The sequence below is a fragment of the Electrona antarctica genome (genome assembly GCF_951216825.1).
Source record: "Electrona antarctica genome assembly, chromosome: 22".
NCBI lineage: Eukaryota > Metazoa > Chordata > Actinopteri > Myctophiformes > Myctophidae > Electrona > Electrona antarctica.
Genome location: NC_136805.1, coordinates 18,597,373 through 18,625,101, shown reverse-complemented (window position 1 = coordinate 18,625,101; position 27,729 = coordinate 18,597,373). Strand labels below are relative to the sequence as shown.

Sequence of the window (27,729 nt, the reverse complement as noted above, 5' to 3'; positions counted from 1 at the left end):
TCAAAAACCCCTTCCTTGTCTCTAAGGGAAGTATTCTGTTTATACCATAACATTGCTGTTGAGCCATTTTGGATGTGTCATGGGGCATAATTCAATTAAACTTGTGATGGGAAGTGGCTACTTCACAACATAATTCCATACCTGATCTTACCCTCCAACAGTAAAGCCAGGTTCCTACACTATCTGGTACTGGCCCATAAATGGCACAAGGGCTATTTACTTAAGGGTAATTTGTATTAAACTCAACTGGTTAAAGGTTAGTTTGAGAATACAACCCTAGCATCTTTCTCTACTACTAAGCCTACTTATTTGTTGTTATGCAAAGCAATTTGAATCATCATTGGTTGTTATGCATAGCAATTTGAGTCATTGGATTGGCAAAGTCAACGTGGAGTTGGCAGAGATGCACTCGTATAAAAGAGTTGCTGTTTCCCTTTGCTAATCCTGCTGTTTATTTGACTGTAACCTTATCTGCACAGTCTACAGAGTGAATCTGCATCAGTGCTCCACTCCACTGCCATGGCCTCAGGATCAATGGTAGCAGGGCTGCTGGAATACTCATCATTTCCTGACTGTATTTTACCAGCAATGAACCGGGACAGGAGTGTGGTGTGCAATGCAGAAAGCAGAAGTTTCTGTTTGAGTATATTTGTGTCTGCGTGTATTTACTATATACAGTAATAGTATATGCATGCACAATGCACATGAATACCTGTATGCTTGCTTGTGTGTACATACAGCTTATGCACTCATACAAGTGCATGTGCGGTGCACATTTCAGTGTGTGTTTAAGAGTAAATAATATATGCATGAGGGTGCACAGTAGCTGCTGTGCACACAGGCCAATACCTTCCTGAGCCATTGCTTGCCTGTGAGTACTTGGACCGATTAAGCAAGTAAATATGGCAGGCTATTGTCGAGTACATTGTGTCGTATGTGTGTGCCTGATGCCTACAAGAAGCCAGTGCTCGTCTACTAAAGTTTGAATGGGGGGTTCCTTCAGTCCTCCCCCTGGGTTCCTGTGATTGTGAGAAGGCAGAACACTGTGTCCAGCCGCTCAGAGGAAATCTCCCCTTCTTCTACAAACAGGAAATGGCCTCCCAGAAAAGTGCTTGGAGAGAGAGAGAGAGAGAGAGAGAATTCTTGAAACAGAGATTGCGTGCGCATGTGTGTTTGTAAGAAAGAAAACATTAGGTAGAGAGTCGGTGAAAACAACATGCCAGGTTAAATGAATAGCATTCTCTACATCTGAAGGATGTTTCTATAATCAACAACTCCCTGCTGCTTAGCCCTGTGCTAACACACATTCATGCTATTGTTTAATCTTGAGATTGACATTCCCCCAAAAAACTTGTGATGAGATCAAACCTGAGCTGTAGAGGACAGCTGTGTAGGTTAACTAACTGTAGGCAGGTTTTTGGACACACATAGCCATGTAAAGGAGCGATGTGTCAATTAATATGTTTATTATGTTGAAAAGTTAAAAGGTTAACTATTGCTATGACTATTAGTCGATGAAGAAATTATTTAGTTTAGTACTGTATATAGACTTGGGAGTTGGGATAGGGTGGGGTGTACACACAGAGACAAACAACTCAAGACACAATGAGATCAACTTGGTTTAGTCTGCCTATTTAACAGGATAGATTCGAGCTAGTCTGAGATGGTGACCTTACCATCTGTTTGTCAGGAAATCACTCTGCCCCTTTGATATCTTTAACAGTAGCTGAGGAAGTCATCAACTCATCATGCGGTTAGGACCAATCACAGTTTAAATAGGCAGCTGATTAGAAGCTTGTCGCGGTAAATCTGAAGATAAGATTTGTAGTCGTCACGTGTGAAGACCAGGGACTTTACTAAAGTCACTCACCTGCATAGATGAACTGATGAGTAATGTTTGACATGTCAGAGCTCATGCAGGTGCTGGAAACCCATGAAAATGGATTTGAATGTTTTATTTCCAAGGTTAGTAATGTGTTTGGATTTTAAATTAAGTGTTGAAAAATACAATACCTTTATTACATTTTTATATACAATACCTTTATTACATTGGTATAGTTAAGTATTCTAATTATTGAGACATACTCTCACAAAACATTGCCTATCTGGTAGAACTGGATAGTTCTTGACTAAAACAGCAAGGCACCAGGCACGGTTCTGATGATCTCAGTCAGGTAGCTCAGCTCCTTTTGGGTGTTTCCAGTGTTTCTCACCCCGCCTGGGCCTCAAGGGAGATGAGGTGTGTCAGTCATGATGCATGAGAGACGTTATATTGCTTATGATGACAATACTCCACATCAATGCGGTTAAACATTGATGTTTACCGCATTGTATAAAACAAATATAAAACAACTATATGTATATGTGTAACATAATTATTTTCAGGCTTTGTGTCATATGCTGCATTGTCTTTGCAACCTGAATTCGGATGAACTACAACCCCATTAGCCGTGCTTGTGGTTTTACCACTACAGGAAACTCTGGATGACACCCCTCCAGTTCTCTCTCTAATGTCAGAGACTGCTACAGCCCAAGCCTAATGTAAGCCTAATAGCCCATACAACTATATAAACCCTATACTAGGCTACTTAAAACCAAAGAGCTGCTGAAGTCACTCAATTATTCTCCTGTTCCCCTTTCATCTGCCCCCAGTATCCATTACCTTATGAGCCTTGAGCTGCCAACAACAACAGACAGGACTCCACCTACTCCTCTGCATCCCTATTGATTGTGTGCCGTGGCCTGGTAACAGTTGTTGTATTCTTCTTATGGTCACGGTGTTCATTTACCCCCCCCCCCCCCTTTGATAGTAGGTCTCCATGGCTACCACACACTGACACAGTGACTTTCTCCAGAGACTAGTACACTGACACTCCCTGCTACCGTTATGCCTGCCACCGTACAGTCGCCTGCAGTGGGGTCAACTCCACATTCACGCTGGTTCAGCTGATGTGGACCAAAACTGTGTGTGTGTGTGTGTGTGTGTGTGTGTGTGTGTGTGTGTGTGTGTGTGTGTGTGTGTGTGTGTGTGTGTGTGTGTGTGTGTGTGTGTGTGTGTGTGTGTGTGTGTGTGTGTGTGTGTGTGTGTGTGTGTGTGTGTGTGTGTGTGTGTGTGTGTGCGCGCGTCTGTATCCTCCACTGTTCTTATTATGGCCAATGTGGCTCAGATATCCTCCCTCCAGTCTATTGGTTCCTGAAGATCTGTCAGCTTGCAGATCCTCTCTCTGGTACATGTTAGACGTCAGCTTGGCTCGGGGCATCCCTCCAGAAAAATGCTCCTGCACTTGACGATTCTGGTTTGGCACACTGGGCCCTTTCACCCCCATGCCATGTATCTCCCCCCCCCCCCCCCACCACCACCAGTCAGTCTTGGTTTCTCTGTCTCTGTGTTGTAATTGAAAGCAGCTGTCCACCACCACTGTCACAAGGTTACTATAGTTCATTCATACTTACAGACATTTTTCTTAATTCTTCTCTTTTTTGGCACTGGGTCCTGTGTGCTGTTCACAGCTCCTTTTATCCAGCATGTGGATCAAAGTTATTCATTCAACCTATTGACTAGTACTACACCCTATTTCTGGTTAATGCCAGTGCCACAATATAGATAATGTGTCGATAAAGGGTGCATTTAACGTTACATTCACCGATTCTTCAAAGTATCTATATAAAGGTGTATATATATGTGTATATGTCCGTTAGGTTGTCTCTATCTCCTGAATGAGAGATGCAACAATGTCCGAACTACAATAAAGGTGGCCGTGCATGTTAGCCACAGTCATGCAGCCCAAGGCACTGCGTGAGATCCTGTTGTCCATGTATGATTTATAACTGTGTCACTGTGTACTGTAGTGTTAGTAAGTAAGAATTCCAGGCTGTTTACTTTGTGCTTGTCTGCTCATGTCATTATGGCTGTGATGTATGGCCTTCGGTGTATGAGTTATGTTAGCCTTCTGATGAAAATACATGTGCAATTATGCACTAACCCAGTGGTTCAAATGTTCATATCCCGTGACCCAAAACAGAAATGAGATATTCGCCCGCAACCCAAAGTAGTGAAAATAGCAGATCTACCAGCTCACAAGGCGACGTTTCGTGCAGCGTTGTGAGCTTGTAGATAGGCTATTTTCACTACTCCTTAAATATTTGTTCTAATTCATAGAATTTCTTAGATTTTTCTTTTATTTCTTCATGAAATTACTGAAAAAATCATAACCCATAACAATGTGTCCGCGTCGCGATCCACAAATGGGTCCCGACCCAGTGTTTGGGAAACTAACACTGGTGCACTAACCAATATGTTTGTGGAAACTATAATCAGTAGGTAGGTCAGCTAGGTCAGGTAGGTCAGCTTGGAATACTGATCGGCCATATCTCTGTGAGTCCATATCTCTGACTGATTGACTGACTCCCCAGTGGTACTCTCCATGTACCACGCACAGATGCATAGACTGAAAGTGATGACGTTACAGCATTATCCTCAGTTGGCCTAACAAGGAACTAGCCAATCACATCCCTCCAGGCTATAGGAAAGGGCTGCTAACAACAACTGTGATCTATCGATTATTGAAACTATTAATCATCTAATCATATTATGAATGGCACAAGTAGACTGGCTCTTGATTATCTAGGTTGGGCATGGCATGGTACTAACTAACAAACGCAATAAAGATGAATTAAACTTGTTGAGTAGCTACTGCTGTTGATGACAAAAGATGGATTCCAATATCAAGTTTTTGTCATTACATTTTTAAATGTTTTTTTTTGTGGCTTTCGCCTTTATTTTATTTTTTTATGGAGGGACAGACAGTAGGCTGACAGGAAATAGGGAGAGAGATGGGGGGAAGACATGCAGTAAAGGCCGTCGGGATCAGGAGTCGAACATGCGGCACACTGCCAGGCTGGATCACCAGCCAAGACGCCTGGACCGCTGAGCCACGGCCCAGGCCGTCATTACATTTTACATTATAGGATACAGTGCACGAGCTCCAGTCTGAATCCGAGCACTGAACAGTAAATGGGAACCAAACCAGGCTTTATGCAGTGAAAAGTGCCTTTCAAATGCTTGTGAATTACTGACGTGCTGAGTGCTCCCATGTCAAGCAACATTTGGCAGTATCTGTCACGCCAGGCACAACAGTCACAGGTTAAACTGACATTTCACAGCTGGAAGAAACTCCAGTCACACAATGTTAATAGTATTTGACTATTTGTAGTAGATACAGTAGCACAATTTGAAATGTGCACTCTATGGCAGGAAAAATAATGTAGTCGGTGTGTTTGACTAGGGTTTGACTGGATTGCTGGATTACTACAAATGCTTTGGTGGGGTGCGCACACTTATCCGATACACCAAAGGTTCGACATGCGGAAATCACCCGTCGCTCCCGACATGCGTTGATCCGACATGCGTTGCGTCGTGCTTGCGGTTATTGCGGTCATTACCCATTGTTCAGGACCTATAATTGCTCTCAACATGTACAAATGCAAAATCTAAGGTGCTTACCCAGCTGCCCCACTTGTCAGGTCGTCCTGCGTTTAAAACCCGTAGGTCTGTAGTTTTCAATAAAAAAGTGTTTTGATCCACCCTGTCTCGGAATCTGTCATCCATCTTGGATCTCTCCTCGTCTTCCCCAATGAGTGCAACTGGCTGCGCAACCCTGACCGCCAGGGGCGCTGTTGCGCAGTTACAATCGAGTAGAGATCCAAGATGGATGACAGATTCCGGTTTTAAACGAATGTCACAAGCGCAAAAAGGCAGATCAAAATCACACACGACTTTTAGTCCACTACACGGTAGCAAAGCTGGCCTGGTCTCGAGTCTGTGTGACGGACGGTGTTGATAAGCCATTAGAGCAGTTTCCCAGCCCCTTCTCCCTTTAACTAATCTAATCTGTCTGACCTCTCCAAGCCCAACTATTAGCCTACTATTTATAGGCTCAGAAGAGGGGAGGGAGGGCTGGGTGGCAGGGCCTGTGTGCAGGGACACTGTCAGGCCTGCCAGCTGTAGCTTATGGCAAACCACAACTTGTTGAATTCTGACAAATATAGTCGTATGGAGGCTTGTACTGTTTGCAGTTTTCATAAAGCTTCTGGTTATCTTTGAGAATGGTCAGAGTGTTTGTCCCTATGGTTTGAAATAAAACTTTTTGAACCACAGTCTTGGTGTGTGCGACCCATCTCCTTGATTTTGATATGTTTTGAATCGGGTGGCGCACCTACAGTCAGAGCACGGTGGTCATATGAAGATTGAGAATGGTCAGAGTAAAATGTAGTTTTATTTGGTCAAAGACATGGAAAAGGCTATGTATATGGTTTCACAAACGCTTAGCCCGGCCCCTATCGCAGAATCATTTTAAGAGGGGTTTGGTTTTTGTGTTAGGTGGTACATTGCTGAAACATGTGCTGGAAAAAATCTGTCTGTGCAGCTCGAAGTCACGTGAAATGTGCTTCAGTTTGACTATTGAAAACCTCTACAAACTGTGCAATACAGCCTGGTTGCGTTGACCTACATTTTGTAATTTGGATTGATGCCCAAGAAATTGCTGAAACTTTGCCATGACGCTAATGGAGATTTCTTCATTAGTTTTCTGGCTGCAGATTGGCACAAAGTTTGGAAACAGTTTTTTCCTCTTTATGTACATAACGATGAACCTATGTTCATACTGACATAGGTAGGCTACACTTGCATGCCTGATACATTTTTCCTAATAGTGGACTGGAGCTATAGTAATACTAACAACCAGTTAATGGCAGCACAGCACTAAAAGGGAGAAAGTAAAAAAACAGAAAGGGGGTTGTCTGTCTGTCTGGAAAGGGAGTTGTCTGTCTGTCTGGAAAGGGAGGTCATCCTTTCGAGACTTGTCCAACCTGGCAACCTAGCAATACTGTAGGTTTTGGGACAAGTCTGGGCTGGCATAGCTGGACTTTCAGACATATTAAACCCTTGCATTGTCATGGAAACACTTAAGGATTTATATTGACACAAATTATCAACAGCCTGCAAATCGGCAGCCTACAAAAACCCACTCTGGTGGACCGCTGATTAGGTGTAGCAGTCTTTGACTGTCCATCAGTCAGCTGTCTAGACCACCCACCCAGCTGGAGAGAGAAAATGTGGGCCTCTCTCTAAACTAGTTGAGGAAGAGAGGCTTTTACTGACTGATGAGTCAGCACAGTCCGCTAATGTGAAGACTTTCATGGAATTCATGTTGTCTCTTCCTCTGTAAAAATCATTTAGGCTATTATGTGAGTGAACCATTTAGGGCGAGAAGAGTATGAGCGATAGCGGGAAGTGGTTGAGCTACAGATTTAAGCTGATGCTGGCTGTGTGGTAAAGACTGTTCTGCAATGCATATTCTCCACAGAGTTTCACAATATGATTCAAGATTCAGTTGTGTACAAGCTGTAAACAAGCTGTAAGCAACTTTTTTTATGGTAGAATTTATATTTAACGTTATACACTATTCACAAGTATTACCATTAAACAATAATACTTGAATTATGATTACAATAGTTTGCTAAAATCATCTGATCGTAGGTAGGTGTAATTGTGCAACTCCAATTCTGCCCCATGTAGTAACTAGGACTGCACATTATATTGTTTCACCATTAGCATGTGCAATAGTGACAATGACATTGCAAGGGATAGCTAAGACAAATTGGGGCAGGCAGTCACACTTCAAAAACTTTTACTTCATAGAAAATCAAAACATGTGCACTCAGGTAACGCAGTGGTAAAATGCCTGCCGACCACTGCAGAGGTTATTTGGCCCGTGTTGGCCCGTGTTTGGGGTAGGGAAGTCGGGTAGAGAGGGTGATATTAGTCACTACACGTATTCCTATGGGCTATGGCGGCACCTGTCAGCAGGGAGTGTTGGGCAGGAGGAGTAGGACAAAGGCTCTATGAGGGGCGACTGTGGCTCAAGAGGTAGAGCAGGTCGTCCAATGATCCATGGGTCAGTGGTTCGAATCCCGGCTCCTCCTGGCTACATGTCGAAGTGTCCTTGGGCAAGCCACTGTACCCCAAATTGCTCCCGATGTGCTGGTTGGTACCTTGCATGGCTTCCGCCGCAATCAGTGTATGAATGTGTGTGTGAATGGATGAATGTAATGCACAATCTATGTAAAGCGCCTTGGATAAAGGCGCTATATAAATGCACCATTTACCATTTATGACCTTCCGGTGGGGGCTCCTCACTGGCAGGATACAACAGCAGCGACAACACAAATGTCTTTGGGGAGGAATTCATTGGCATAAGGAGTAAAAGATGCTATCTGATGATAAATAACATAATGATAATGACTACTTCTTGCAAGTGCATTCACAGAGGTGTCATGTTGAGTCAACCAGATACTTTACTATACTACTGTAACTACTTTATTGCACCCTCTAAAATCACACTAATCATTTCTGGTGATACTTTCTTAGCAGACCTGCATCTGGTGAAATTACGTAACTCCTGCTTTTGTATATTGCTAATCTGTGCGTTTTCACTTTGTGATGACAGTGAGCTGCAGTGAACTGGCATGTGTTTAAACGTTCCCAGGAATGCCCATATTAATACCTAACCATGGTTTATAACCACTGTTAAAGCTCAGTGTGGAATTTAGACTTTCTGGAGCTGACGCCAGTGTCCCGATGCCTGCATGTAGTACGTATATGTTTTTACATAGACCAAGAAGACCACACAGCAGAGATTAAGTCCTTGAAGTTGACGCACTCTTTATGTGGGTGATTGTTTGGTGCTTTTTTTGAGGGGCGCTCCTATATTCAGCTATAGTGTAGATTTTCGTCTTACACAAACACTAAACTCCACCTACATTCTGTAGGTGGAGTGACATGTGACATTTGATGTCACAGATAACTGTTGACAGCACAGTACAATACATGTATACTGTAAGCATGAATCTGTCATCATTCCTCAATGAGTCAGAATAATCTTAGTTATCTTAGTTTTGTTTGAACAAGAAGAAAGGGTCAAATAGTGTTCTGGCTTCCCTGTGCAATCTGTAGCTAGGGATGGCAAGTTACGTAGGTATGCAGTTTGTGAGCAACATCATGATGTCATCAATATGGATCTGGGCGATTTGACTTCAAATCAATATCACACTTACTTTTGCCTTGATTACGATTAATGAACGATTTATATATATATTTTTGTACGCCACCATTGTATAACGTATTATATAGGGCAGCCCTGTGGTTAATCAGACAAACCGATTTAGTCGATTATAAAACAATTTATTGGAAAAATAATACAATTTCTTCATGTTGATATACTTCTTGATTATTCAATTAACCTACAAAAGCAAGATTATATAGTATTTTCGGTTAATTGCCCAGCCCTACATATGACTTCAGTCTTACCCAAATACATAGATTTGGGGTACAGTACATACATATAGACAAGCACTGCTTCTGTACCATGCCATAACTAAAGTAAACACTATTTAGTTGAATCTTAACTTTGATTTAAAAATAATTGACAACATGCCAGTTTGGTGCATTGAGTGCTTATGTTAATCTGTTGTGTTTCTGACCCACAGAGCGGAGAAAACTGAAGTCCTCAGTGATGACCTCCTGCAGGTAAAACATTAATTTGACACTCAAACTATCTACCTACTGGCTGACTCTCACTGTCTCACAGTGCGGTGCTTAGCTAGTTATGTAAGCATCAAGACTGGAAACGTAATGTTCACTTTTTGATGTTATTGCATTTGCACTGACTGTTATTACACCATATAACATTAACAGGCTGTTAATATGAAACCTTTATAACAGCAACAATATGAATAAACAAGTCTAAAGGGTAAATGGTGCATTTATATAGTGCCTTTATCCAAGGCGCTTTACATAGATTGTGCATCAATTTACACACTCATACACCGATGGCGGCGGAAACCATGCAAGGCACCAACCAGCACATCAGGAGCAATTAGGGGTTCAGTCAGTGTCTTGCTCAAGGACACTTCGACACTAACTCTGGGGGAGCCCGGGTTCGAACAGGCAACCTTGCGGTTACCATCCAGCCACTCTACCCCTGAGCCACCGCCGCCCCGTAAAGGGCTTTTCCTATGGGGATCGACACAACGCCTGCCCTGCGTCCTCACTTGGATCAGCAGGGGTTGCCTCATGTTCAAATCTAAAACGGCCTGTGTAGGAGTATATTTTTCAGTCTTGGTTGTCATGCCGTTGAAAATTCCCATGGAATATGTTGAAAGTTTCTCATAGATTATTCTCCTAAAAATCTGCCCTGTGCTCCTAAATATTTAATTTCTGGAGCTCTTTGGCTACGACAGTATCTTAGAAACCTGAGCGTGACTATTTTACAGCCCTTGAATGCACCTCAAGGGTGATCAGAGTTGAGACAGAAGCCATGCTAGGCTTGTGATTTCTTGCTCCTTGTGGTAGTGGCAGTACTCTTCAGTAACCTGATTCTTTGGAGCTTTGAGTTTCAATCTGTTTGAGGGGCTCTAGCCCCTCCTATGTCCAGCTTTGAGGGTTTGTGCAAACACAAACATTGAAGACGAAAGTGAGGACGCAAATTGTGATTGGCCAGAATGTGTAGGCCTGCATAGCCATGTGTTTTCCCAGGGCTCTAGACTAACATTTTGGTTGGTTGCACTGGTGCTCCTAACGTTTGCATGGATGCACCCCACCAGCATATCATTTGGGTGCATCCACACATACACAAACAGACAGACAGACCTGCTAAATGTAAAGTCCATTGGTGCAGCCAAATGAAAATGTACTGGACACAAATACAAGCTCACAACTCGCAGCTCACAGAAATACAAGCTCACAACGACGTGTTGCGATGCGATGTGAGCTGGTATTGTAGATCGTCTAAACCCTAAAGGTGGCCTTACACTAGCCGATTTTTTTCAATCTGAAATCTGATAGCACCACACACTACAGGATAATCGGAGCGGGGCAGAGCAAATTTCAAACATTCTTGTTGTTGATCGGGCCGATCCCGATCGCGCTTTGAGTGGTCGGGCACCCCCCGAGTGTCAAAAATGCCCGATTATCGGCTAGTGTAAGGCCACCTTAACCCAGATCTGTACAAGTTTGTTTACAAAGCCTAAAAGGCTATTATTTTTAGTCGCAATTATTTGTCGCCAAGTAAAATGTCATGATCGTGACACAGCAACAGTAACCTTGATGCGTGTCTGTGTCTGCACTCTGCATGCATGTGTATCTCTGAGGAGGGCTTTCCCAGGGAGGGGCGGGGGCTATCCTCAAAACGTCTCAACAGAGGCGACAAGACAGCAGGTGGTGCGTCGGTGAGAATGCCGGGTGGCGGGCGCCCGCCCGGCACAGTGCATTCCTACCACTTTGAACTCTTGTCACTGTGGAATGTCCCTCTGTGTGAATGGCAGACGTACTGTAGCTAGGGGAACGCTGACTAAACGAGACGATTCCACTTTGTGCCGCTCCTTGAGAACAAGTATGGCTATACATTTCCATGAATGCCTTTCTCTGTTGTTTGCCCCAGCCACACCCTTGTCACTGTATAAACGAAAGTCAACCAAAGGGAATTTTCATAAAAAATATACAGTAGAACTGGGGGATATGGATGAAATCAGTATGTCAATATCAATATGTTTGACCAAATACCTCGATATTGTGTGAAGTGAGGGGCGCTTTACCAACACATATCATCTTATGTCATCGCGATATCATAACATAACATCATATGCCGATTTTCTCAGTGACAGACAAAACAGATCTAAGCATCGCACTTCATGTTGTGAGCTTGTAGATCGGCTATTTTTGAAGGTTTTATTTTAAAATTTGAATGTAAAATTAAACCATAAGTGGTTAAAAAGTAAAAACAGGAAAAGGCAACCATATCATGATATTATGATAATGATATCCACAACCACAGACGATATCTAGTCCCATATTCCTGATGATATCAATATAATATTGACGTATGACCCAGCCTCACTGGCCCGTTTGAAACTGAAGTTAGGTCAAGGGCATTTGTGGGCTGCCTTTACACATTTTGTAGACTTCACCTACCCACCTGTCACCAACCCTACACTCAGCTGTGCTGATCTAAACATAATTTATAGGCCATATGATATATTGATGGCTCAGTAACCTTGTTATAACAGCTGGGAAACAAGACATGTTCTACTAATCAGTGCGGCTTCCCTGTGTATCTCTGATGTCATGTTGATGACGGCATACAGATTTTTGCCCAAATATGGCATGGCGTGGATTATGAATTCACAAATACTAGTGCTCGTTGGGCACTGGCCTACTTGGAACGATGCAAGTTGGAAATGCATGCCCCACCCAGTTATTATGTCTGTTCTTTGTCGGGCATGCCTAAATATGGAGTCTATGCAGATGTCAGAACAGGCCAGCTCCATGATATAGGAGTGATCAGCTCTAGAGCCCGGGCAGAGGCTTTTGTGCTGGTTCTGGACAACGGCTATCCGATGGACTTGACACTGGGCACTGCACTCCCCTCCCTGTGGGGGTGAGGAATGTGTGTGTCGAATTTGACAGTCAGGTTCAGGTTCATTTATTTGTTTGTCCCCGAAGGGCGATTTGGTGTACACTACAGCAAAGCATAACAGGCAGACAACATGAATCACATAAAACACATACAAACGGGCACCGTACCCTCTCCTACGCACCTGTCGCCCATAGGTGTGCAAAAGCTTTGCTTTTTACACATAGAAACAATACAACAGGATGGAAGTTCAGGGCATCAGTGTAGCATTGAAATTCATAACCACTACAAAAACAGTTGTATAATAATTCATACAACAAGCGAGTCAAGCGACAAGTTACCTCCTCCTCCTATCAGCATTTAAAGCCTGGATAGACACAGGCACGAAGGAGAACTTACCTATTGCTTGTGGCCCCTGGAACATTTAGGCGAAGGCCAGAAGGAAGCAGCCTGAACTCAGAGCTGAGGGGGTGAATGTTGTCCGTACAAATGGACTTGGCTTTCTTAAGCACCTGTTTTTGAAATACTTGATCCAGGCTACTGAAATTAACTTCGGCTATCTTTGATGCCGTTCTCACAATCCTACCAAGGTGGTTTTTATCCTTTTATGTTCAGGTTTCCATACCAACAAGAAGGAGATAACTGACTCAATGAATGCACTGTAGAATAGCTTCATTAGAGATTTATCAACCTGAAATTTGGGAAGCTGCCTCAAACAAAAGAGGCGTTGTTGACCTTTCTCACACAGCATTTCACGAATTTCAGCTTGCTGTCAAATGTAGTACCCAAATATTTGTAAGTGGTCACCAGGTCAACTTGCTCACTTCATCTCCTGAAGTCAACACACATCTCCTTGGTTTTTGCGACAGTGGGGCGAACAGTCAGTGGGGGCGAACGGTCAGTGGGGCAAACGGTTAAAAATCCTGTGAGTTTAGGGTTAGGTTAGGGTTTGGGATAGTGTTAGTAATGGTCTGACTAACGGGAGGTTGGGCCAATGACATGGCACCGTTCCAGCTGTCTATAGTCCTTGCTACCGCACAAATTCCAGAGAACTACCAATATGCCAGGCTATACCACAGAAGGGTTTCACCCAGGGAAGGGAGGGACTGTCCCATGTTCTCATGGTTGTGACGAAGGGGGATATTTTGTAATATAACAACAAGTGGCTATTATGCAGTTCTGCAAGTTCTGCAACCACATAATTTGTTGACAATCTCCCCAGGCTACCGTTCCAAATATTTTGGGTGTTGTCAATACCGTAATGGATAAATCTGGCCTCTCTCTTGCACCATTTCTTTCATTGCTATTTTTGTTCCTTCTGTACATGTCTAGGCATGTTTTTCTCTCAAGCACAAAGGATAACGCACACACACACACACACACACACACACACACACACGCATGCATGTGCGCCATGCGCACACACGCACACACACACCTTGAATGTCTCAATTTTGCTACTTTTTGGTTGCACTCTTTCCTTTTCTTTCTCTCATTATCTCTATTCATCTCTCACCTTTCTCTCACTCGGGTCTATTCAGCCCACTGTTTTCTATATCTCTCCTGCACCCTGTCTGTCTCACACTCTCCTCTTCAGTTTGGGGATTCCCTGTTAAGCATGTGATGCGTCATAGGACTGACCACATTTTGGCCTTGTCTACCGATGGGAGAACAAGGCTTTGTTTAGCCCTTCTAGCTCCCTTTGGCCTGGCGGTTTCTCTACACCTCAGAGGGGGGGTGGTGGTGTGTGTGTGTGTGTGTGTGTGTGTGTGTGTGTGTGTGTGTGTGTGTGTGTGTGTGTGTGTGTGTGTGTGTGTGTACTCAATCATTCTAATGTCCGCTATTTATGACCCAAGGAAGCACACAGCAACACCCCAGCGCCATGTAGCCCAAACATATCAAACACACACAAACAAAGGTACAGTAAAGGCCCGCATGCGACACACACACACACACACACACACACGCAATATTTTCCTTCCTAGCATAGAGGAAGGGGATTCCCCTGTTCCTGTGCCAGGTACTGGCTGAGACTAAACAGTGGTATTCCCACGACAGAGTTTCTACTCTATGGCTGCATCAGCTTGTCTTTTTTGCCTGCTTTTGAGTGTGTGAGTATACAGTGTGTGCACGGCAACAGTCACGTGTGAGTGACTGTTTAGGATTCTATTATCTGTATTAGCTTGACAGTACAGTATGTTTGCGCCTTTCGTTTGCATGTTTGCATTTCAGCCAGCTGTTTTGGGAATGCCGGGGGCCACCATGGGTCGAGAATGACGTAAGAGCTTTAGAACTGAGGGACTGAGGGGTGTCTGGGAGGCGGATATCTCCTCTCCAGGCTGTGGAATTCCTGAGCTGCGAGCGACTCCATGGTTCTGTTTTTGGAACACAATTGTCTGGCGCACCCTTCGTGTTTTGTCCTCTCGTCCCGTTTCGAAGCATTTTTGCCCTTTGGCCCGCACTGTTCCAATTTACGTTGTCAACAGTGTTTGTTCCTGCTCTTTAGTTAACCGCCCTCCATCCACCAACCACCTTGAAAGATGAGCCTAAAGGAAAAATATGTTTTTCAAAATGTTCACCCTTTGAGCACATAACCGTAGTTATATAATGGGCACAATCACATGGTTAACAATATAAAAAAGAAAAAAAAATATATCCAATCTCAATTACCTCATGTCAAACAAAACTTGTCTGTGATCAGCAGGTACTACATTTTAACCAATTATATTATCACATGCACCTGTCAATACATTTTTCACATGGGTTTGCTTATGTTTTTCTCCCTTGCTGTTTTTGATCAGCTGGATAGCCCCTCTTTTTGTTCTGTTTTGTTTTGTGTGGTGACAAACAGTGACCTGTCTTTTGACATTCAGACGAGCACTGGGCAGACCAAACCAGTTTCCATTTCTTTTGAGCCCTCGTGTCGGCTGGTGTGCTGGACCAGATCTGTAGAGACATTTCAGATCTATTGATGGGGCTGATGACAGTAGGCCTACATAGCACAGCCTGTACCGCCTCACGCTGTCTGCCCCGACAGGGCACCTGGCAGCAGAATAGCCCGGCGTCATCAGAGGTTTCAGCAGACCTCTCTGTCTTCCAGCCAAGTTAGCTGTGACTCTATCATTGACCGGCGTATCAATGGCTAGTCTGAGTGAAATGCACAAAGTGGATCTGTGTTAACCGTGGTGGCAGACAGGAGAAAGCCTGTGTGCTCTCTCCAAAAAAGGCCCTTTAAAACCTTAAAACAGAATCCCCCTCGCCGCTGGTCACGGCCCAGTGACAGTCTCCATGGAGACGCTTCCGATGATGACTCATGTGTTTCAAAGAGAACATTCCGGCTCTGCCCTGCTGGGATCAGCCTTATCAATCATGTTTGAACTTTGACCCTCCCCTCATCCTCTCCTACTCCCTAAAGTCAGCTGCAAATCAAAAACTGACTCGCATATGAAGCTCATTAGTGCTAAACGGTGGAACCGAGAGAGCGGACCGAGGAGGAAATGTTTTTATTAGCAAAGCAACGCAGCTAGTTAATGGTGTTTTCCAAAGAGAGCAAAATCTTGCACCATCTTTACTGGCCAAGTATTTAATCTGTGCATATCCCTAGATACTTGGCCTAATTCATGACTATTACGTAGTGTTTCATTATTGCACCAGATAATCAGGACTTGTCGGAGTAGTATTTTTTCTACGTTTGCATATACTATAAGTATACTGTATGTGCCATCATGTATAGGCTAATGTCATGGGCTTGAATGAACTGGGGTTGAAACATTGCAGTCGATAAGCAACAAAGCATACACATGTTGCTGCTCAAACCTTTACATGCATAATGCACATATAGACAAGTGAAATATGTACTGTATGTTATTTTTTATATACTTAGTAGTGTATGCCTTCTGCCTCTTGCACATTTGACACTGCTGCTAAAAGATATCATACCTGACTTCAGAGGTTTATCATACTGTACTGCAGTTCTACATGTATTTTATTGATAGCTTATCTATAATTGTTTTACATCCCATATTATTATTATTTAGTTTTTTATCTTGTTGTATTGTTGTGTTCACAAAGTCTCTGTGAATGTTGTTTCACCAACATTTGTCCGCTTGTACCTGTGTGAAGAAGTTACAAATAAATCCCTCTTGATTCTTGATAGTCTCTCGAGACAGACTTGTTGGCTCACAGAGCAGTTTGTACTTTCATTGCAGTCGCGTAATTAATTCCCACTGGAAATCAAATTAGTCAGCCTATCTAGTTTGCTGCTTAGCAGAAATGGAAATCCAAAAATATATTTTAAAGATTTTATAGTATAGTAGTAGTATAGTAACGTTGATTTGGGAACACTGTCGATGCTGATCCATTTATCCATATTCACAGACATATAATGCAGCCAGGTGCTGCTAACCCTTCAGTCAGTTTTGACCTGGAAAATGTGGCTTTATATTAAATTGAATTATATCCATATTTAAGAGCTGAAAGAAAGATCTAATTGATTTCCTTTCCCTGTATGACAGCAGCTTCAATGACTGGAATTGAATTCAATCATTTTTTATCTCTCTGTTGACCAACAGTGAGACTCTCAGACATTGCACATTACATTGTGTGTAATAAAAAATATTTTTTTAACCGACACGTAATAATTCAAGCTTATGTATTTATTAATTGCCATTTGCCTGTTCCTCTACATTGGATATCTATAGCACAGTATGGTAGATTCTAAAATGTCTCTGTTATCTTCTATTTCTTCTGTCTTACAACAACTTGATATGATTATTTCTTTCATGTAAATGAAAGAAATGTCTGTTGCATTTTTGTTCACTGAGCCCCCATGGGAAACGAGTGTCTTCCCTCTCCCGACTCCAGAGTCTTGAACAAAGGTTGTATTGATTGCATGGTCTTGTCCTCTGCACAGATCGAGCGGCGCATGGAGGTGGTGCGTGTGGTGTCGCACAACACACACAAGAGGATGGTCACCTGTCTGCAGGGCCACATCGGAGCCGACGCAGAAAAACGACACGTAAGCCAACGCTGTGTTGCTAATGAATAATGATGCCCTTCAATCACAAGCTCCACTTAATGCATTTCCTTTATTTATTTCGTGTTAAAGCTGTAGTGCATTAATGTAAAGATGTGTTATTAACCTGACCTGATGTCAATAAATGCTGTTGATGTTTGCAGCCATCTCAACAGTAAATGTGACATCTTAGGCCTCACTCACACCTATGCATCTAGCATACAACAATGTTGCATGGTAGATGTAAACAAAGGGTAAGTGTCATGGCCGCCTTAATGCATTTCCAATGGAAGTCACATGGTTTGACAACATTTTTGTTGTACGGCTTTCGGCTGTGTTTCGACTGCCCCCCTCCCCCTCATACAACAAAAATGTTGTCAAACCATGTGACTTCCATTGGAAATGCATTGCGAGCTTGCAACAGTCAACAAGTCTAAATAGTTCAAAGTACCAAATAGTTCAAAGGTCAGAGCCATTGTGCCCAGACTACATTTCTGTGATCTTAGAATGTCTATAACAGCAGATAGCTTTTAATTAGTTTTGTCCCATGTCATGATGTCTGGTTTTCAGGGTCTCACTCAGGGACATTGTGTGTGAAATTAACATGTGACTGTCTGGTTGCAGGATGGTCTCTCTAAATGTGAGGCCACCCTGCAGCACCCCTGACCCCTGTTTTCTGTTTTTTTTTGTTACCCCTTTCAAAACATGCACCACAGTCCGTCCCACGCCTCTATACAGGAGGAAATGGTCAGGTAAAACAAACAAAAAACAAAGCACAACTAGAGATGATCTTGTTTTGGTTTTTTTTGTCCTCGCACTTCTCATCTCCATATCTCGTCCACCTGCAAGCTTCACTGCCTTCCAATGGGAAAAACTGTGCATGAAACTATCGCTTTGGGGTTATATACCGTGATAAAAACACACACAACCTCATTTTTCTCCGTAGCTTAGGCTATTGGGCTGCACAGTTTGTTCAAAATGGGTTACCAAACCGTACAACCGTTTACGAGTTGGCACCATTAACCATATGAACCTGTGTCCATATATTGTATACATGTATTATAATTAAAGATTGAGTGCCATGATTTTTTCCCACCCTAAAACATGATCATCGGGTCTTATTGTTATATAAGGAGGAAGAGGTTTTTCAAAAAAGTGTACAGTATTTGTTAAAATTTTGTTTTTATGTGGGCACACCCACCAGTTCATTAAGTTTGCCTGAACTGAAGCCGCACCCACAGCTGTAGTTGTATGATAAAGGGGGAGGGGTTAGGGGAGGGGCTGATAATGTGATGTCACTATATTACTGTTTTTTTCATTGGCATGTTTGACTGTGAAGGGTTCAGCTCCAGGAATAAACCCTAAATACAAAGTTAATACACCATTGCACATAAAAACGACTCCATGGTGTCTAATGAAGTACTGTCACCTCATAGATAGACACATGAAAAACTGGAAAATACAAAAATTGTGGCACTTTAATACAGTGTTTAGCTAAAATAGCATTTTGTTCTGGATATATCGTGCAGCCCTAGATACCCCTAACGTACCTGTAGGTGAACTTTGGCTTTCATAATGAGATGCATTCCTATCATGTAATATTGGATTGATTCTCTAGAATGCACCTCATATTCCATTTTAACATCTGCACAGTAGAATCCTCTGGTAATCTAACTCTGAGAGTGTAAAAAATTGTTTACAGATCCATTTGCACCAGGTTTTACTCTCGGTGTGAACACTGAGGATTTTACTGTGTATTCTCGCTCTTGCCTCAAGTAGGTTCTCTCTGCCTTTTGTCTCCTTAACTTTCCAAACTTCCTCTTCGGTCACTGCATTTCAAATGGAAACTTCTTGATGGGTTTTCCATTGGCTTAAGTACCAAGTAGTGAAGGTAGCAAAACCAACACTGGCGAGGCTTTCTGTGGTTTATTTAATTGCTAATCAGTGGCCACATCTCTCTCTCTCTCTCTCTCTCTCTCTCTCTCTCTCTCTCTCTCTCTCTCACCCCCCCCCCCCCTACCCTCACCCCACCACAGAAAAAGCTTCCTCTGACAGCACTATCCCAGGCCATGGTGGATGGTGGGAACCAACTGGGAGAAGACTCTTTGATTGGGTGAGTAACTGGTTGACATCCTAGGCAGCCAATTGCAGCCTTCGCTTGGTTATATGGATCAGATGCACCCCAGAGAGTGTGAAATAGGAGGCCATGTCTTCGGGGAAAGCAATCACTGTGCCTTTTTTTATCTACCAATAGGGTTCGTCCCTGTAGTTTATTTCAGAAGGAGATCAGAAAATTCCCTGTTGATAACTGACACGATTCTGTGAGGAAACTGACATGGCTGAAGGATGAAAGGGATCCATTACCGAAATTACAGAGCAATTCTGCTTTTAAAAACAAATCAGAAACGATTGATCTTGGCAGGTCATTAAGGTGATCAGAAACAGAAATGCGCTCGGTAAGAGCGTCGACAGATATAGCTTTGTAAAAGTATCCCTTTTTTACTTAATCAGTAAGTCTGTGATGGCCAACACTGCAAATTGTACTAATGCAGCACAGATGAAGGCTAAAGCATGAAGGGGGACTTCTGTAGTGGTGAGACTGAGATTCAGAATTCTGTTTGTCTGACAAACCGTGCCACAGAACACATGGAACCGGAGCAGACAGACGTAGACATAGCGGATCTAGAAAGTGAATGCTCCGTGAAAAAGTCCCACAGATCCGCCCGTCTGTCTCTGAACTAAAGAGGAAGGGAAAGTACCTCTGTCAGCCTCTGCCAGTGCCAGAAGTACACATTGACAGAATTATGCAAAAACACTAATGCAATAGTTACTAAAAATGTTTTTCAATAAACCTGTGGAACCCCTGGGGGCTTCTCAGGGAGACCCCTTAGGCCTCAGAGTCACCATGCCCCATTGTTAGATATTGGCTGAGAACAATAACCCATTTAAAATAAGACAAACTTCCCTCAATCAAGCTTCCCTCAATAATGTACTTTTCACGTCGATGATAAACTAAACCTAATGAATATTAGGTTATACAACCCCCGATAAAGTTTAACATCATTGTTTTTATGTATTTTCTACAACATTCCTCCTCCAAATGGAAGCACATGCCTGTTTTTCTTCCTCTTTCCCCCCCTTCCACAAGACAGCTGCATTTAATAACGAAAATCCGGAAAACAAACAAAACTCTTTTGTGTACAATCCTCCATTCAGGAATGCATCTTCAGGAATGCATCCATATAAAAATCTATCAAGCCTGATTTACATTTGGTTGTACTAAAAATAGACAATCTACAAGCTTTGCAACCCGCCGTGTTGTGAGCTTGTACATCGTCTCTTTCTGGAGAATCAAGCCTGATTTACATTTGGTTGTACTAAAAATAGACAATCTACAAGCTTTGCAACCCGCCGTGTTGTGAGCTTGTACATCGTCTATTTCTGGTGAATGACACGATATGCAACAAAGTTTAAATCACAATCATTAATTAGCTTACATGCAATAAATTGATGATGCATACATGCATGCAGCGAAGGATGTAACCAGGACATTCAGGACCCTGACATGAAATGACAAGCTGGTAATGGCAATGTTACACTGGCCTGGTTTAGTTTCCCATTATTGATTGGTGCCAAAGGCAGAACTGGTGGGACAGATTATTGACAGATACTTTGTTGTTTGTGGGAATGCATGGATTAACTTGTGATTCATGTTTACTGTATGTGCGTGCGTGCAATGCATGCATGGTTTTTACAGGAAAATGATGGAGGTGTGTGGAGAGGCAGAGAACCGTCTGGCCTCGGAGTTGATGCAACACGAAGTGCAGCTGGAGAAAGATGTTCTGGACCCCCTCAACCAGCTAGCAGAGGTCCGAAAGTAAACGCACCTCACACCTGGGCAGAGGCAGAACAGAGAAATATGCAGCAAGATCTTGTTGAGAAGTGTTCATTTAACTCACAGACCTACAAAGGTCAATTTGTACAGCCATGTGCCATGGAGGGTTGAGTTTCTATTGACTTTAATTCTTACCTAACAGCAGATGATTTAGCTAATTAGCTGACAATAATGTGGCCTGGTTATCGCAGGTGGACATCCCCAACATCCTGAAGCAAAGGAAGCAGCTGGCCAAACTGGTGCTGGACTACGATTCAGCAAGAGCACGGTGAGTTTATCTTTAATGAATTTAATGAATTTTTTATTTGTATAGCACCTTTCCAAACATATAGTTACAAAGTGCTTTACAGACAGGTTATAAAACAGGAATCATAAAAACATCATAACAACAAAACATCAAGACATCAGAAACAATAAAATATGAAGAAAATAACAGGTCAATAAAACAATTAAAAACAATATTAGGAAAAACACTTGGCATATAGATGTGTTTTTAAAAGCGTTTTAAAAGAAGACACTGATTCTGCTAACCTAAGAGCCAGTGGCAGGGAGTTCCAAAGCAAAGGTGCCCGAGCCGCAAAGGCCCGGTCACCCCGAGTGACCAGACGTGTTGTAAGAGGAACTAGGAGGGCCCTATCCGCAGATCTGAGGCAGCGCACAGGGTTATGGGGTTTCAGCATGTCCGTTATATAAATGGGAGCTAGACCATGTAGAGCTTTAAAAGTAATCAATAAAATCTTAAAATCAATCCTATAGCTCACAGGGAGCCAGTGAAGAGTAGCTAAAATAGGTGTGATATGCTCACGTTTTCTTGTGTTGGTGAGAAGGCGAGCCGCAGAGTTCTGCACCATCTGGAGGCGGGATATATATTTTTTGCTCATACCAGAGTATATTGAATTGCAGTAGTGGTGGTGCATGATCATAATGGCATCTGATTCCTGCCTATAGAGTCAAATCTTAAGTGTTCCGGGTCTATATGGTTAATTCTCTACAGTCTCATGAGTTACAAATGGATAAATGAACTTGGAGGACTAGACAGTGCATTAGCGTTGATTTCAGCCATTAATGTGTGGTGTTTTCCCCTCTCAACACAGATGGTTGCAGGCAACCAAGTCGATAATCTCAGGAACCAACACTCAAGCACTGACGGCCAAAGCTGATCTTTTGAAGGAAGAGGTGGATGAGGCCTTGAACAAAGTGGAGCTGTGCAAGGTAACAAGCCTTGCTGGCCTACCAGGTCAATGGTTGGAATCTCCATATTGGCCACCACCATTTCCAGAGCTCACATTTTGTTGACAAAGGGAAAGTTATTCCTGGCGGCTTCCTAAAACAATAGCTCAGGCCATTCTTAATGCCAACAAATCAAGCTACTGTACACATCAGTGAAAAAGGAAGTCTTTAACCAACTGCTGTCAACTTGCTCTGTTTATCTTGCACACAGCCAGTGTGTGGCTGCCTGCCTGCCTCTTTCCCTTATTCGATTGTTTAGGACTTTAGGTGCATGTGTGTTTTCACAGTGTTTGTCTGCTCTTCTCATTGAGTGGATATGTTCCTATCAATGACAATGCTGAGTCAGTGTGTGTCTCTGTCTTCCTCCTTGCCTCACTGAGCATGTGTGTTTGTGTAAATCTAGTCGTCTAGAGTTTGGTGTGTCTCAATCAATTTGTACGTTCTCCTCGCCTGACTGTATGTGTAACCCTGCATATGATGTGTCAGGTTTTCTGTCCAGGAAATCCAAAGCCTTGTGTTTCCTCTCTCTCTCTCCCTCTGGCTCTCATTGAGACGTGTTGCCAACAACAGGAAGATTTGTGACTCACAGAGAGCGCAAACTAATGGTCTCAGCTGACCGCTAACTACACCCACCACTCTGCTACCTGGCTGACACAGGCTCTAATGTGTCAGTGGGGCGATGGGTTTATTAAAGGACCACTTCACCACTTTTCAACCTATCTTCATATAATAGGTCCTCACTAATAATCATGATAAAAATGGCACAATTGTTTTCTACTCAGTCTGTGTCTCATAGGAGGGCTGTGGGCAGTTTAGAAACTGTCCTCCAGTGACATCATCATTAGGCAGATTTTTTTTAGAACAATATTTTTTTACAAAAATGTTTAGATTTTCATTATCGTGAGAACGATGGCTTCCATTTTTGCATTGCAACTTTTCAGGACTAGAAAGCCTGCAGTTTCTATTAGCTTGTATTCCCCGTCGATGATGTCACTGGAGGACAGTTTCTGAACTGCCCACAGCCCTCCTATGAGACACAGACTGAGTAGAAAACAATTGCGCCATTTTTTCATGATTATTAGTGAGGACCTATTATATGAAGATAGGTTGAAAAGTGGTGAAGTGGTCCTTTAATGATATGTCGATTTGACAAAATCAATGGCCTGGAAGGGCTTTGTGTTTCTTTATAAAGGGAGACATGGCAGACCACTTTCCCTTTGCTTGTTCTATCGAGACGGACAGGAGGAGAGCCAAGGGGGAGATATGATGAGACTGACTTGTGTTGTCAAAGTTGACAGTGTCAGAACACTGCTATCATGGAACACAATGTTTTTGCACAGCTGCAACATAACGTCAAAGCCGTTTTTCTTTTAACACAAAGTACTGTATAACAGCACAATCTTTATATAATAATGATATACCCAGCACTGCTGGTTCCCTATGGCAGACGTCTTTGTTCAGTCCTGCAGAAAGGCATTCTGTTTGTTAGTGGCATGTACATTAGTTTCAAATGGAATTTCTCTTAATCTCTTGGTCTGCTTCCAATTGTTTCCTGTATTTTTTGGCACAGGATCAACTTGCAGCTGACATGTACAATTTCTTCTCCAAAGAGGGGGACTATGCTCGGTTCTATGTAATGGTGAGTGTGCTGCATTGACGTGGGGGGGGGGGGGGTGGGTGTGTGTGTGTGTGTGTGTGTGTGTGTGTGTGTGTGTGTGTGTGTGTGTGTGTGTGTGTGTGTGTGTGCACGCGAGATTCATGGGAATGTTCACAGCTGTACACATTAACTGAGAGAACAGAGAATTGGCCAGCTTCTTATTGACTTTGCTGCCATTTCTTTTTTTTTAAGTGGTTCTCACTCTCTCACCCCTCTCTCCTCCCTGCATCCTTCTTTCTCTTGACTGTCTGTTTCTTCTTCTCCTCTGACTATTCTGCTCTCTCCTTCAACTTGTCCCCTATCACTTTGTCTTTCTGTCAATGGCTATATTTACGTGTGCGTGTTGTTCTGTTCCATTCCCAGCTTCTAGAGGCTCAAGCTGATTACCACAGAAAATCTCTCACTGTTCTGGAGTGTGTCTTGCCAACCATCCAAGCACAGCAAGGTACTGTACAACACATTCACACAAACTCTAACATAGACTTTACACACTTCCCCCTGAACAGCACAGCACTGCCATTCTGCTCCATCCCCCTCCCCACTCCCCTTTTTTCCCCTCAACTTTTTTTAGAATGACGAACTGTGCAGAACACCACCCGACCCACTTTTATTCCCCCACCAAAAGTACAAAATGCACCACCAGCACCAAAACGGACCCAAGACAACTCCTGTGTCCTTTTAGTTTCAGTGGCGTGCGTTGTCCCCATCCCCCACGCCTTCCTCAAAGCCTTTGTCGTACTGTGCAGGTCTAAAAAGCTCCCTTCGGTACCGTAAAGGTTTCTGGCCGAGCACAACAACAGAAACCCTCGGCCGCATGCAGAGAGCCGACAGGCTTTTCACTCAACAGAGGAAAACATTAGCTTGCTCAAGTTTAGCGAAGGGCTGCGTTAACGCTGCAGTGCTGCTTTGTGGTCTTTTAATGCGTACTACTGTTCACTGAAGGCCTGTTTGATGGCAGATCCGGCTCGGCAGAGGCCAACTTTGTACGCCACAGATATTCGCCAAAAGCCAGAGTCGCTAAGGAGACGGCTGTTTTGTTTCAGCCTCTCCGTCCCATAGCTGTCGCTTTTCTCACTCACTCCTTCTCTGACTCTTTTCGGTCTTTGTGGTCGTAAAGTCTTGTCTTGTTCTTTGGAGCTTGTTTTTCTGCGGTAAACACATGTGGTCTTTACCAGACGAGCCTGCTGGCCTCCCAGCATGTGGCGATGACTCACAAACTCCATACGTACACAGTCACACACACACACACACACACACACACACACACACACACACACACACACACACACACACACACACACACACACACACACACACACACACACACACACACCTTCTCACATCACTCCCACCTGGGTTTTACTTCAACCCCCTGACTCAACTCCACCCAGTCCCCCCCCCCCCCTCTCTCTCTCTCTCACACACACACGCATGCATGCATGTAGTACTAGTAGGCACAAACTTTTCTAGTATGAAGTTATAAATGCAGCAGTGCACTCACTGTGTACAATTTATATGACAGTGAAAATAAATAAATATCTTAATTCGTTAATTTAAAAAAAATCTTTGTTGTGGTCTTTCACTGTATTATATTCCCACTATAGTCTACACACTATGACCATCTATTACTCCTCCTGTTTATTCTTCTTTTAACACTTTATTCTTCACCGTGACCCCAAGAAACAGCGAAATGTAAAATCATGTTCTTTGGCTCACCCCACTCTTTTTGCTTTCGCTCTCTCTCTCTCCCTCCTTCCGGCTGTCTGTCTGTCCAGACTCCTGGACAGAAAAGCCGGCCTTCGGGACTGCCTTGGACGAGCACCTAAAGCGCAGCAGCAGAGAGATCGCTCTACCCTTAGAGGCCTGTGTTATGATGCTGCTGGAGACCGGCATGAGGGAGGAGGTACGGGATCAGGGAACGCACACGAGGGATGTAATGCATGCCTGTGATGATCATTTCTTACGTTCACAAACATGAACATTAGTTCATCTCGTGTCTCTACACCATCCATGCACCTCAAATCTTAACACATTTTTGGTTGGAAAAGTGAAGTGCTCGAACCATCCAATGACGAGGGCAAACCGTGGCCGGTGTATTATTCTGCTAATCCTCGATGGAGGAACATTTCAGCACCTGCACTGCCGTGCGAGAACGTTTAAGTGGTTAACGTATATTATCGTCTCCCACCGCCAGAGTTTTGCCTGTCCTGTCAGTCCTGCATGTCATTCAAATAGGCTGCTGTTGTATAGCGCTGTGCACAGTTGCGTGGGACCACGTATGTCATTAGCGGTTCTTTCTGTCAACAGAGTGAACGGACATAACTGAAACCAATTGTTTGTTCCCATGAACATCTTCAGTCTGGAGTTCATGGGCGGAGAGATGAACTGTAAACAGGGGAAAAATCCTCCTTTTGATTTCCGTAACACTCTTTCCCACATTCGGAGAAACTTGTCAACCACTTGTGCTGTAAGAATGATTCATGATATGTTTGTTTTTTGACGTGTCTACTCTCCTCCCTTCCATCAGATTTAGAATACAATGGAATCTACACGCCTCCTGTCATTATGAATCAGATGCGTGCGTGTGTGCGTGCGTGTGTGTGTGTGTGTGCATAAGTTGCCACGAGTAAAATCCTCATGACGTCACTTCATACAGGCCTATTTTAAAGTTCAAGCCTAGGTGTAGCATTACGGTCAGGTTAAGGTTAGGATAAGGTTTACAGTTGTGCTAGTGGTGGTGACGATTAGGGAATGAAGTCAATGAAAGGTCTTCACAATTATGGCAAAACAAGCGTGTGTCTGTGAGTGTGTGAGGGAGTGTTTGTGCGTTTTCTTGTGCATACCGCGTTATTTGTCCTCCCATTCATTCCCTAGTGAGCCCGGGCAATGTCAGTGTGGTGTGACTGTGAGGACAGGCTTTAGTTTTGGATGAAAATAAAAGCTGTGTTGTGAGTGGCAGGGTGTCTTTGTTTTCACATGGGGGTGTGTGTGTGTGTGTGTGTGGGTGTGGGTGGGTGTGGGTGGGGGTGTGGGTGTGTGTGTAGACTAATTATGTGGAAGAAGGGGGAGGATGAGGCAATGTGTTGCATCTGTACCAGGGCCTGTGTTTGAATCTGTATCAGTAAAATCCTCAGTGTTAACATTAAGTAATTTTACTGTGTTTAACCTCAGCTCAAATGTGTGTGTGTGTGTGTGTCTCAGGGTCTGTTCAGGATTGCAGCAGGGGCCTCCAAACTAAAGAAGCTGAAGGCTGCACTGGACTGTTCAACGTCCCAACTGGAGGAGTTCTACTCTGACCCCCATGCTGTCGCAGGTGTGCTCCAGCCCAAATTATGCTGTCATAATCTGGCCAGTATCTGTGTTGAGCTCAAGTTAAAATCTATCAGTCTGTCTCTCCATGCACGTTTGGAGATCAGATTCTAAAAATGTCTTCTACATCCTGACAGTTTTCTGAAAAAGCTAT

The 27,729-nt window shown here is 43.4% G+C and overlaps 1 protein-coding gene across 3 annotated transcripts in view; it reads left to right on the top strand.

Annotated features, from left to right (window-relative positions):
* Positions 1-27,729, top strand: part of arhgap17a (Rho GTPase activating protein 17a) — a 49,964-nt gene that overhangs the window by 4,171 nt on the left and 18,064 nt on the right. For 2 of the 3 annotated variants that reach the window (XM_079492861.1, XM_079492859.1), the window contains exons 2-12: positions 9,547-9,586; positions 17,383-17,487; positions 18,201-18,236; positions 19,521-19,597; positions 21,242-21,353; positions 21,571-21,647; positions 22,474-22,591; positions 24,180-24,248; positions 24,630-24,711; positions 26,042-26,169; positions 27,468-27,579. In XM_079492861.1, coding sequence (XP_079348987.1) covers positions 9,547-9,586; positions 17,383-17,487; positions 18,201-18,236; positions 19,521-19,597; positions 21,242-21,353; positions 21,571-21,647; positions 22,474-22,591; positions 24,180-24,248; positions 24,630-24,711; positions 26,042-26,169; positions 27,468-27,579 — 956 coding nt within the window. The remainder of the gene's footprint in view (positions 1-9,546; positions 9,587-17,382; positions 17,488-18,200; positions 18,237-19,520; positions 19,598-21,241; positions 21,354-21,570; positions 21,648-22,473; positions 22,592-24,179; positions 24,249-24,629; positions 24,712-26,041; positions 26,170-27,467; positions 27,580-27,729) is intronic. The other variant, XM_079492860.1, reaches the window with a different exon arrangement.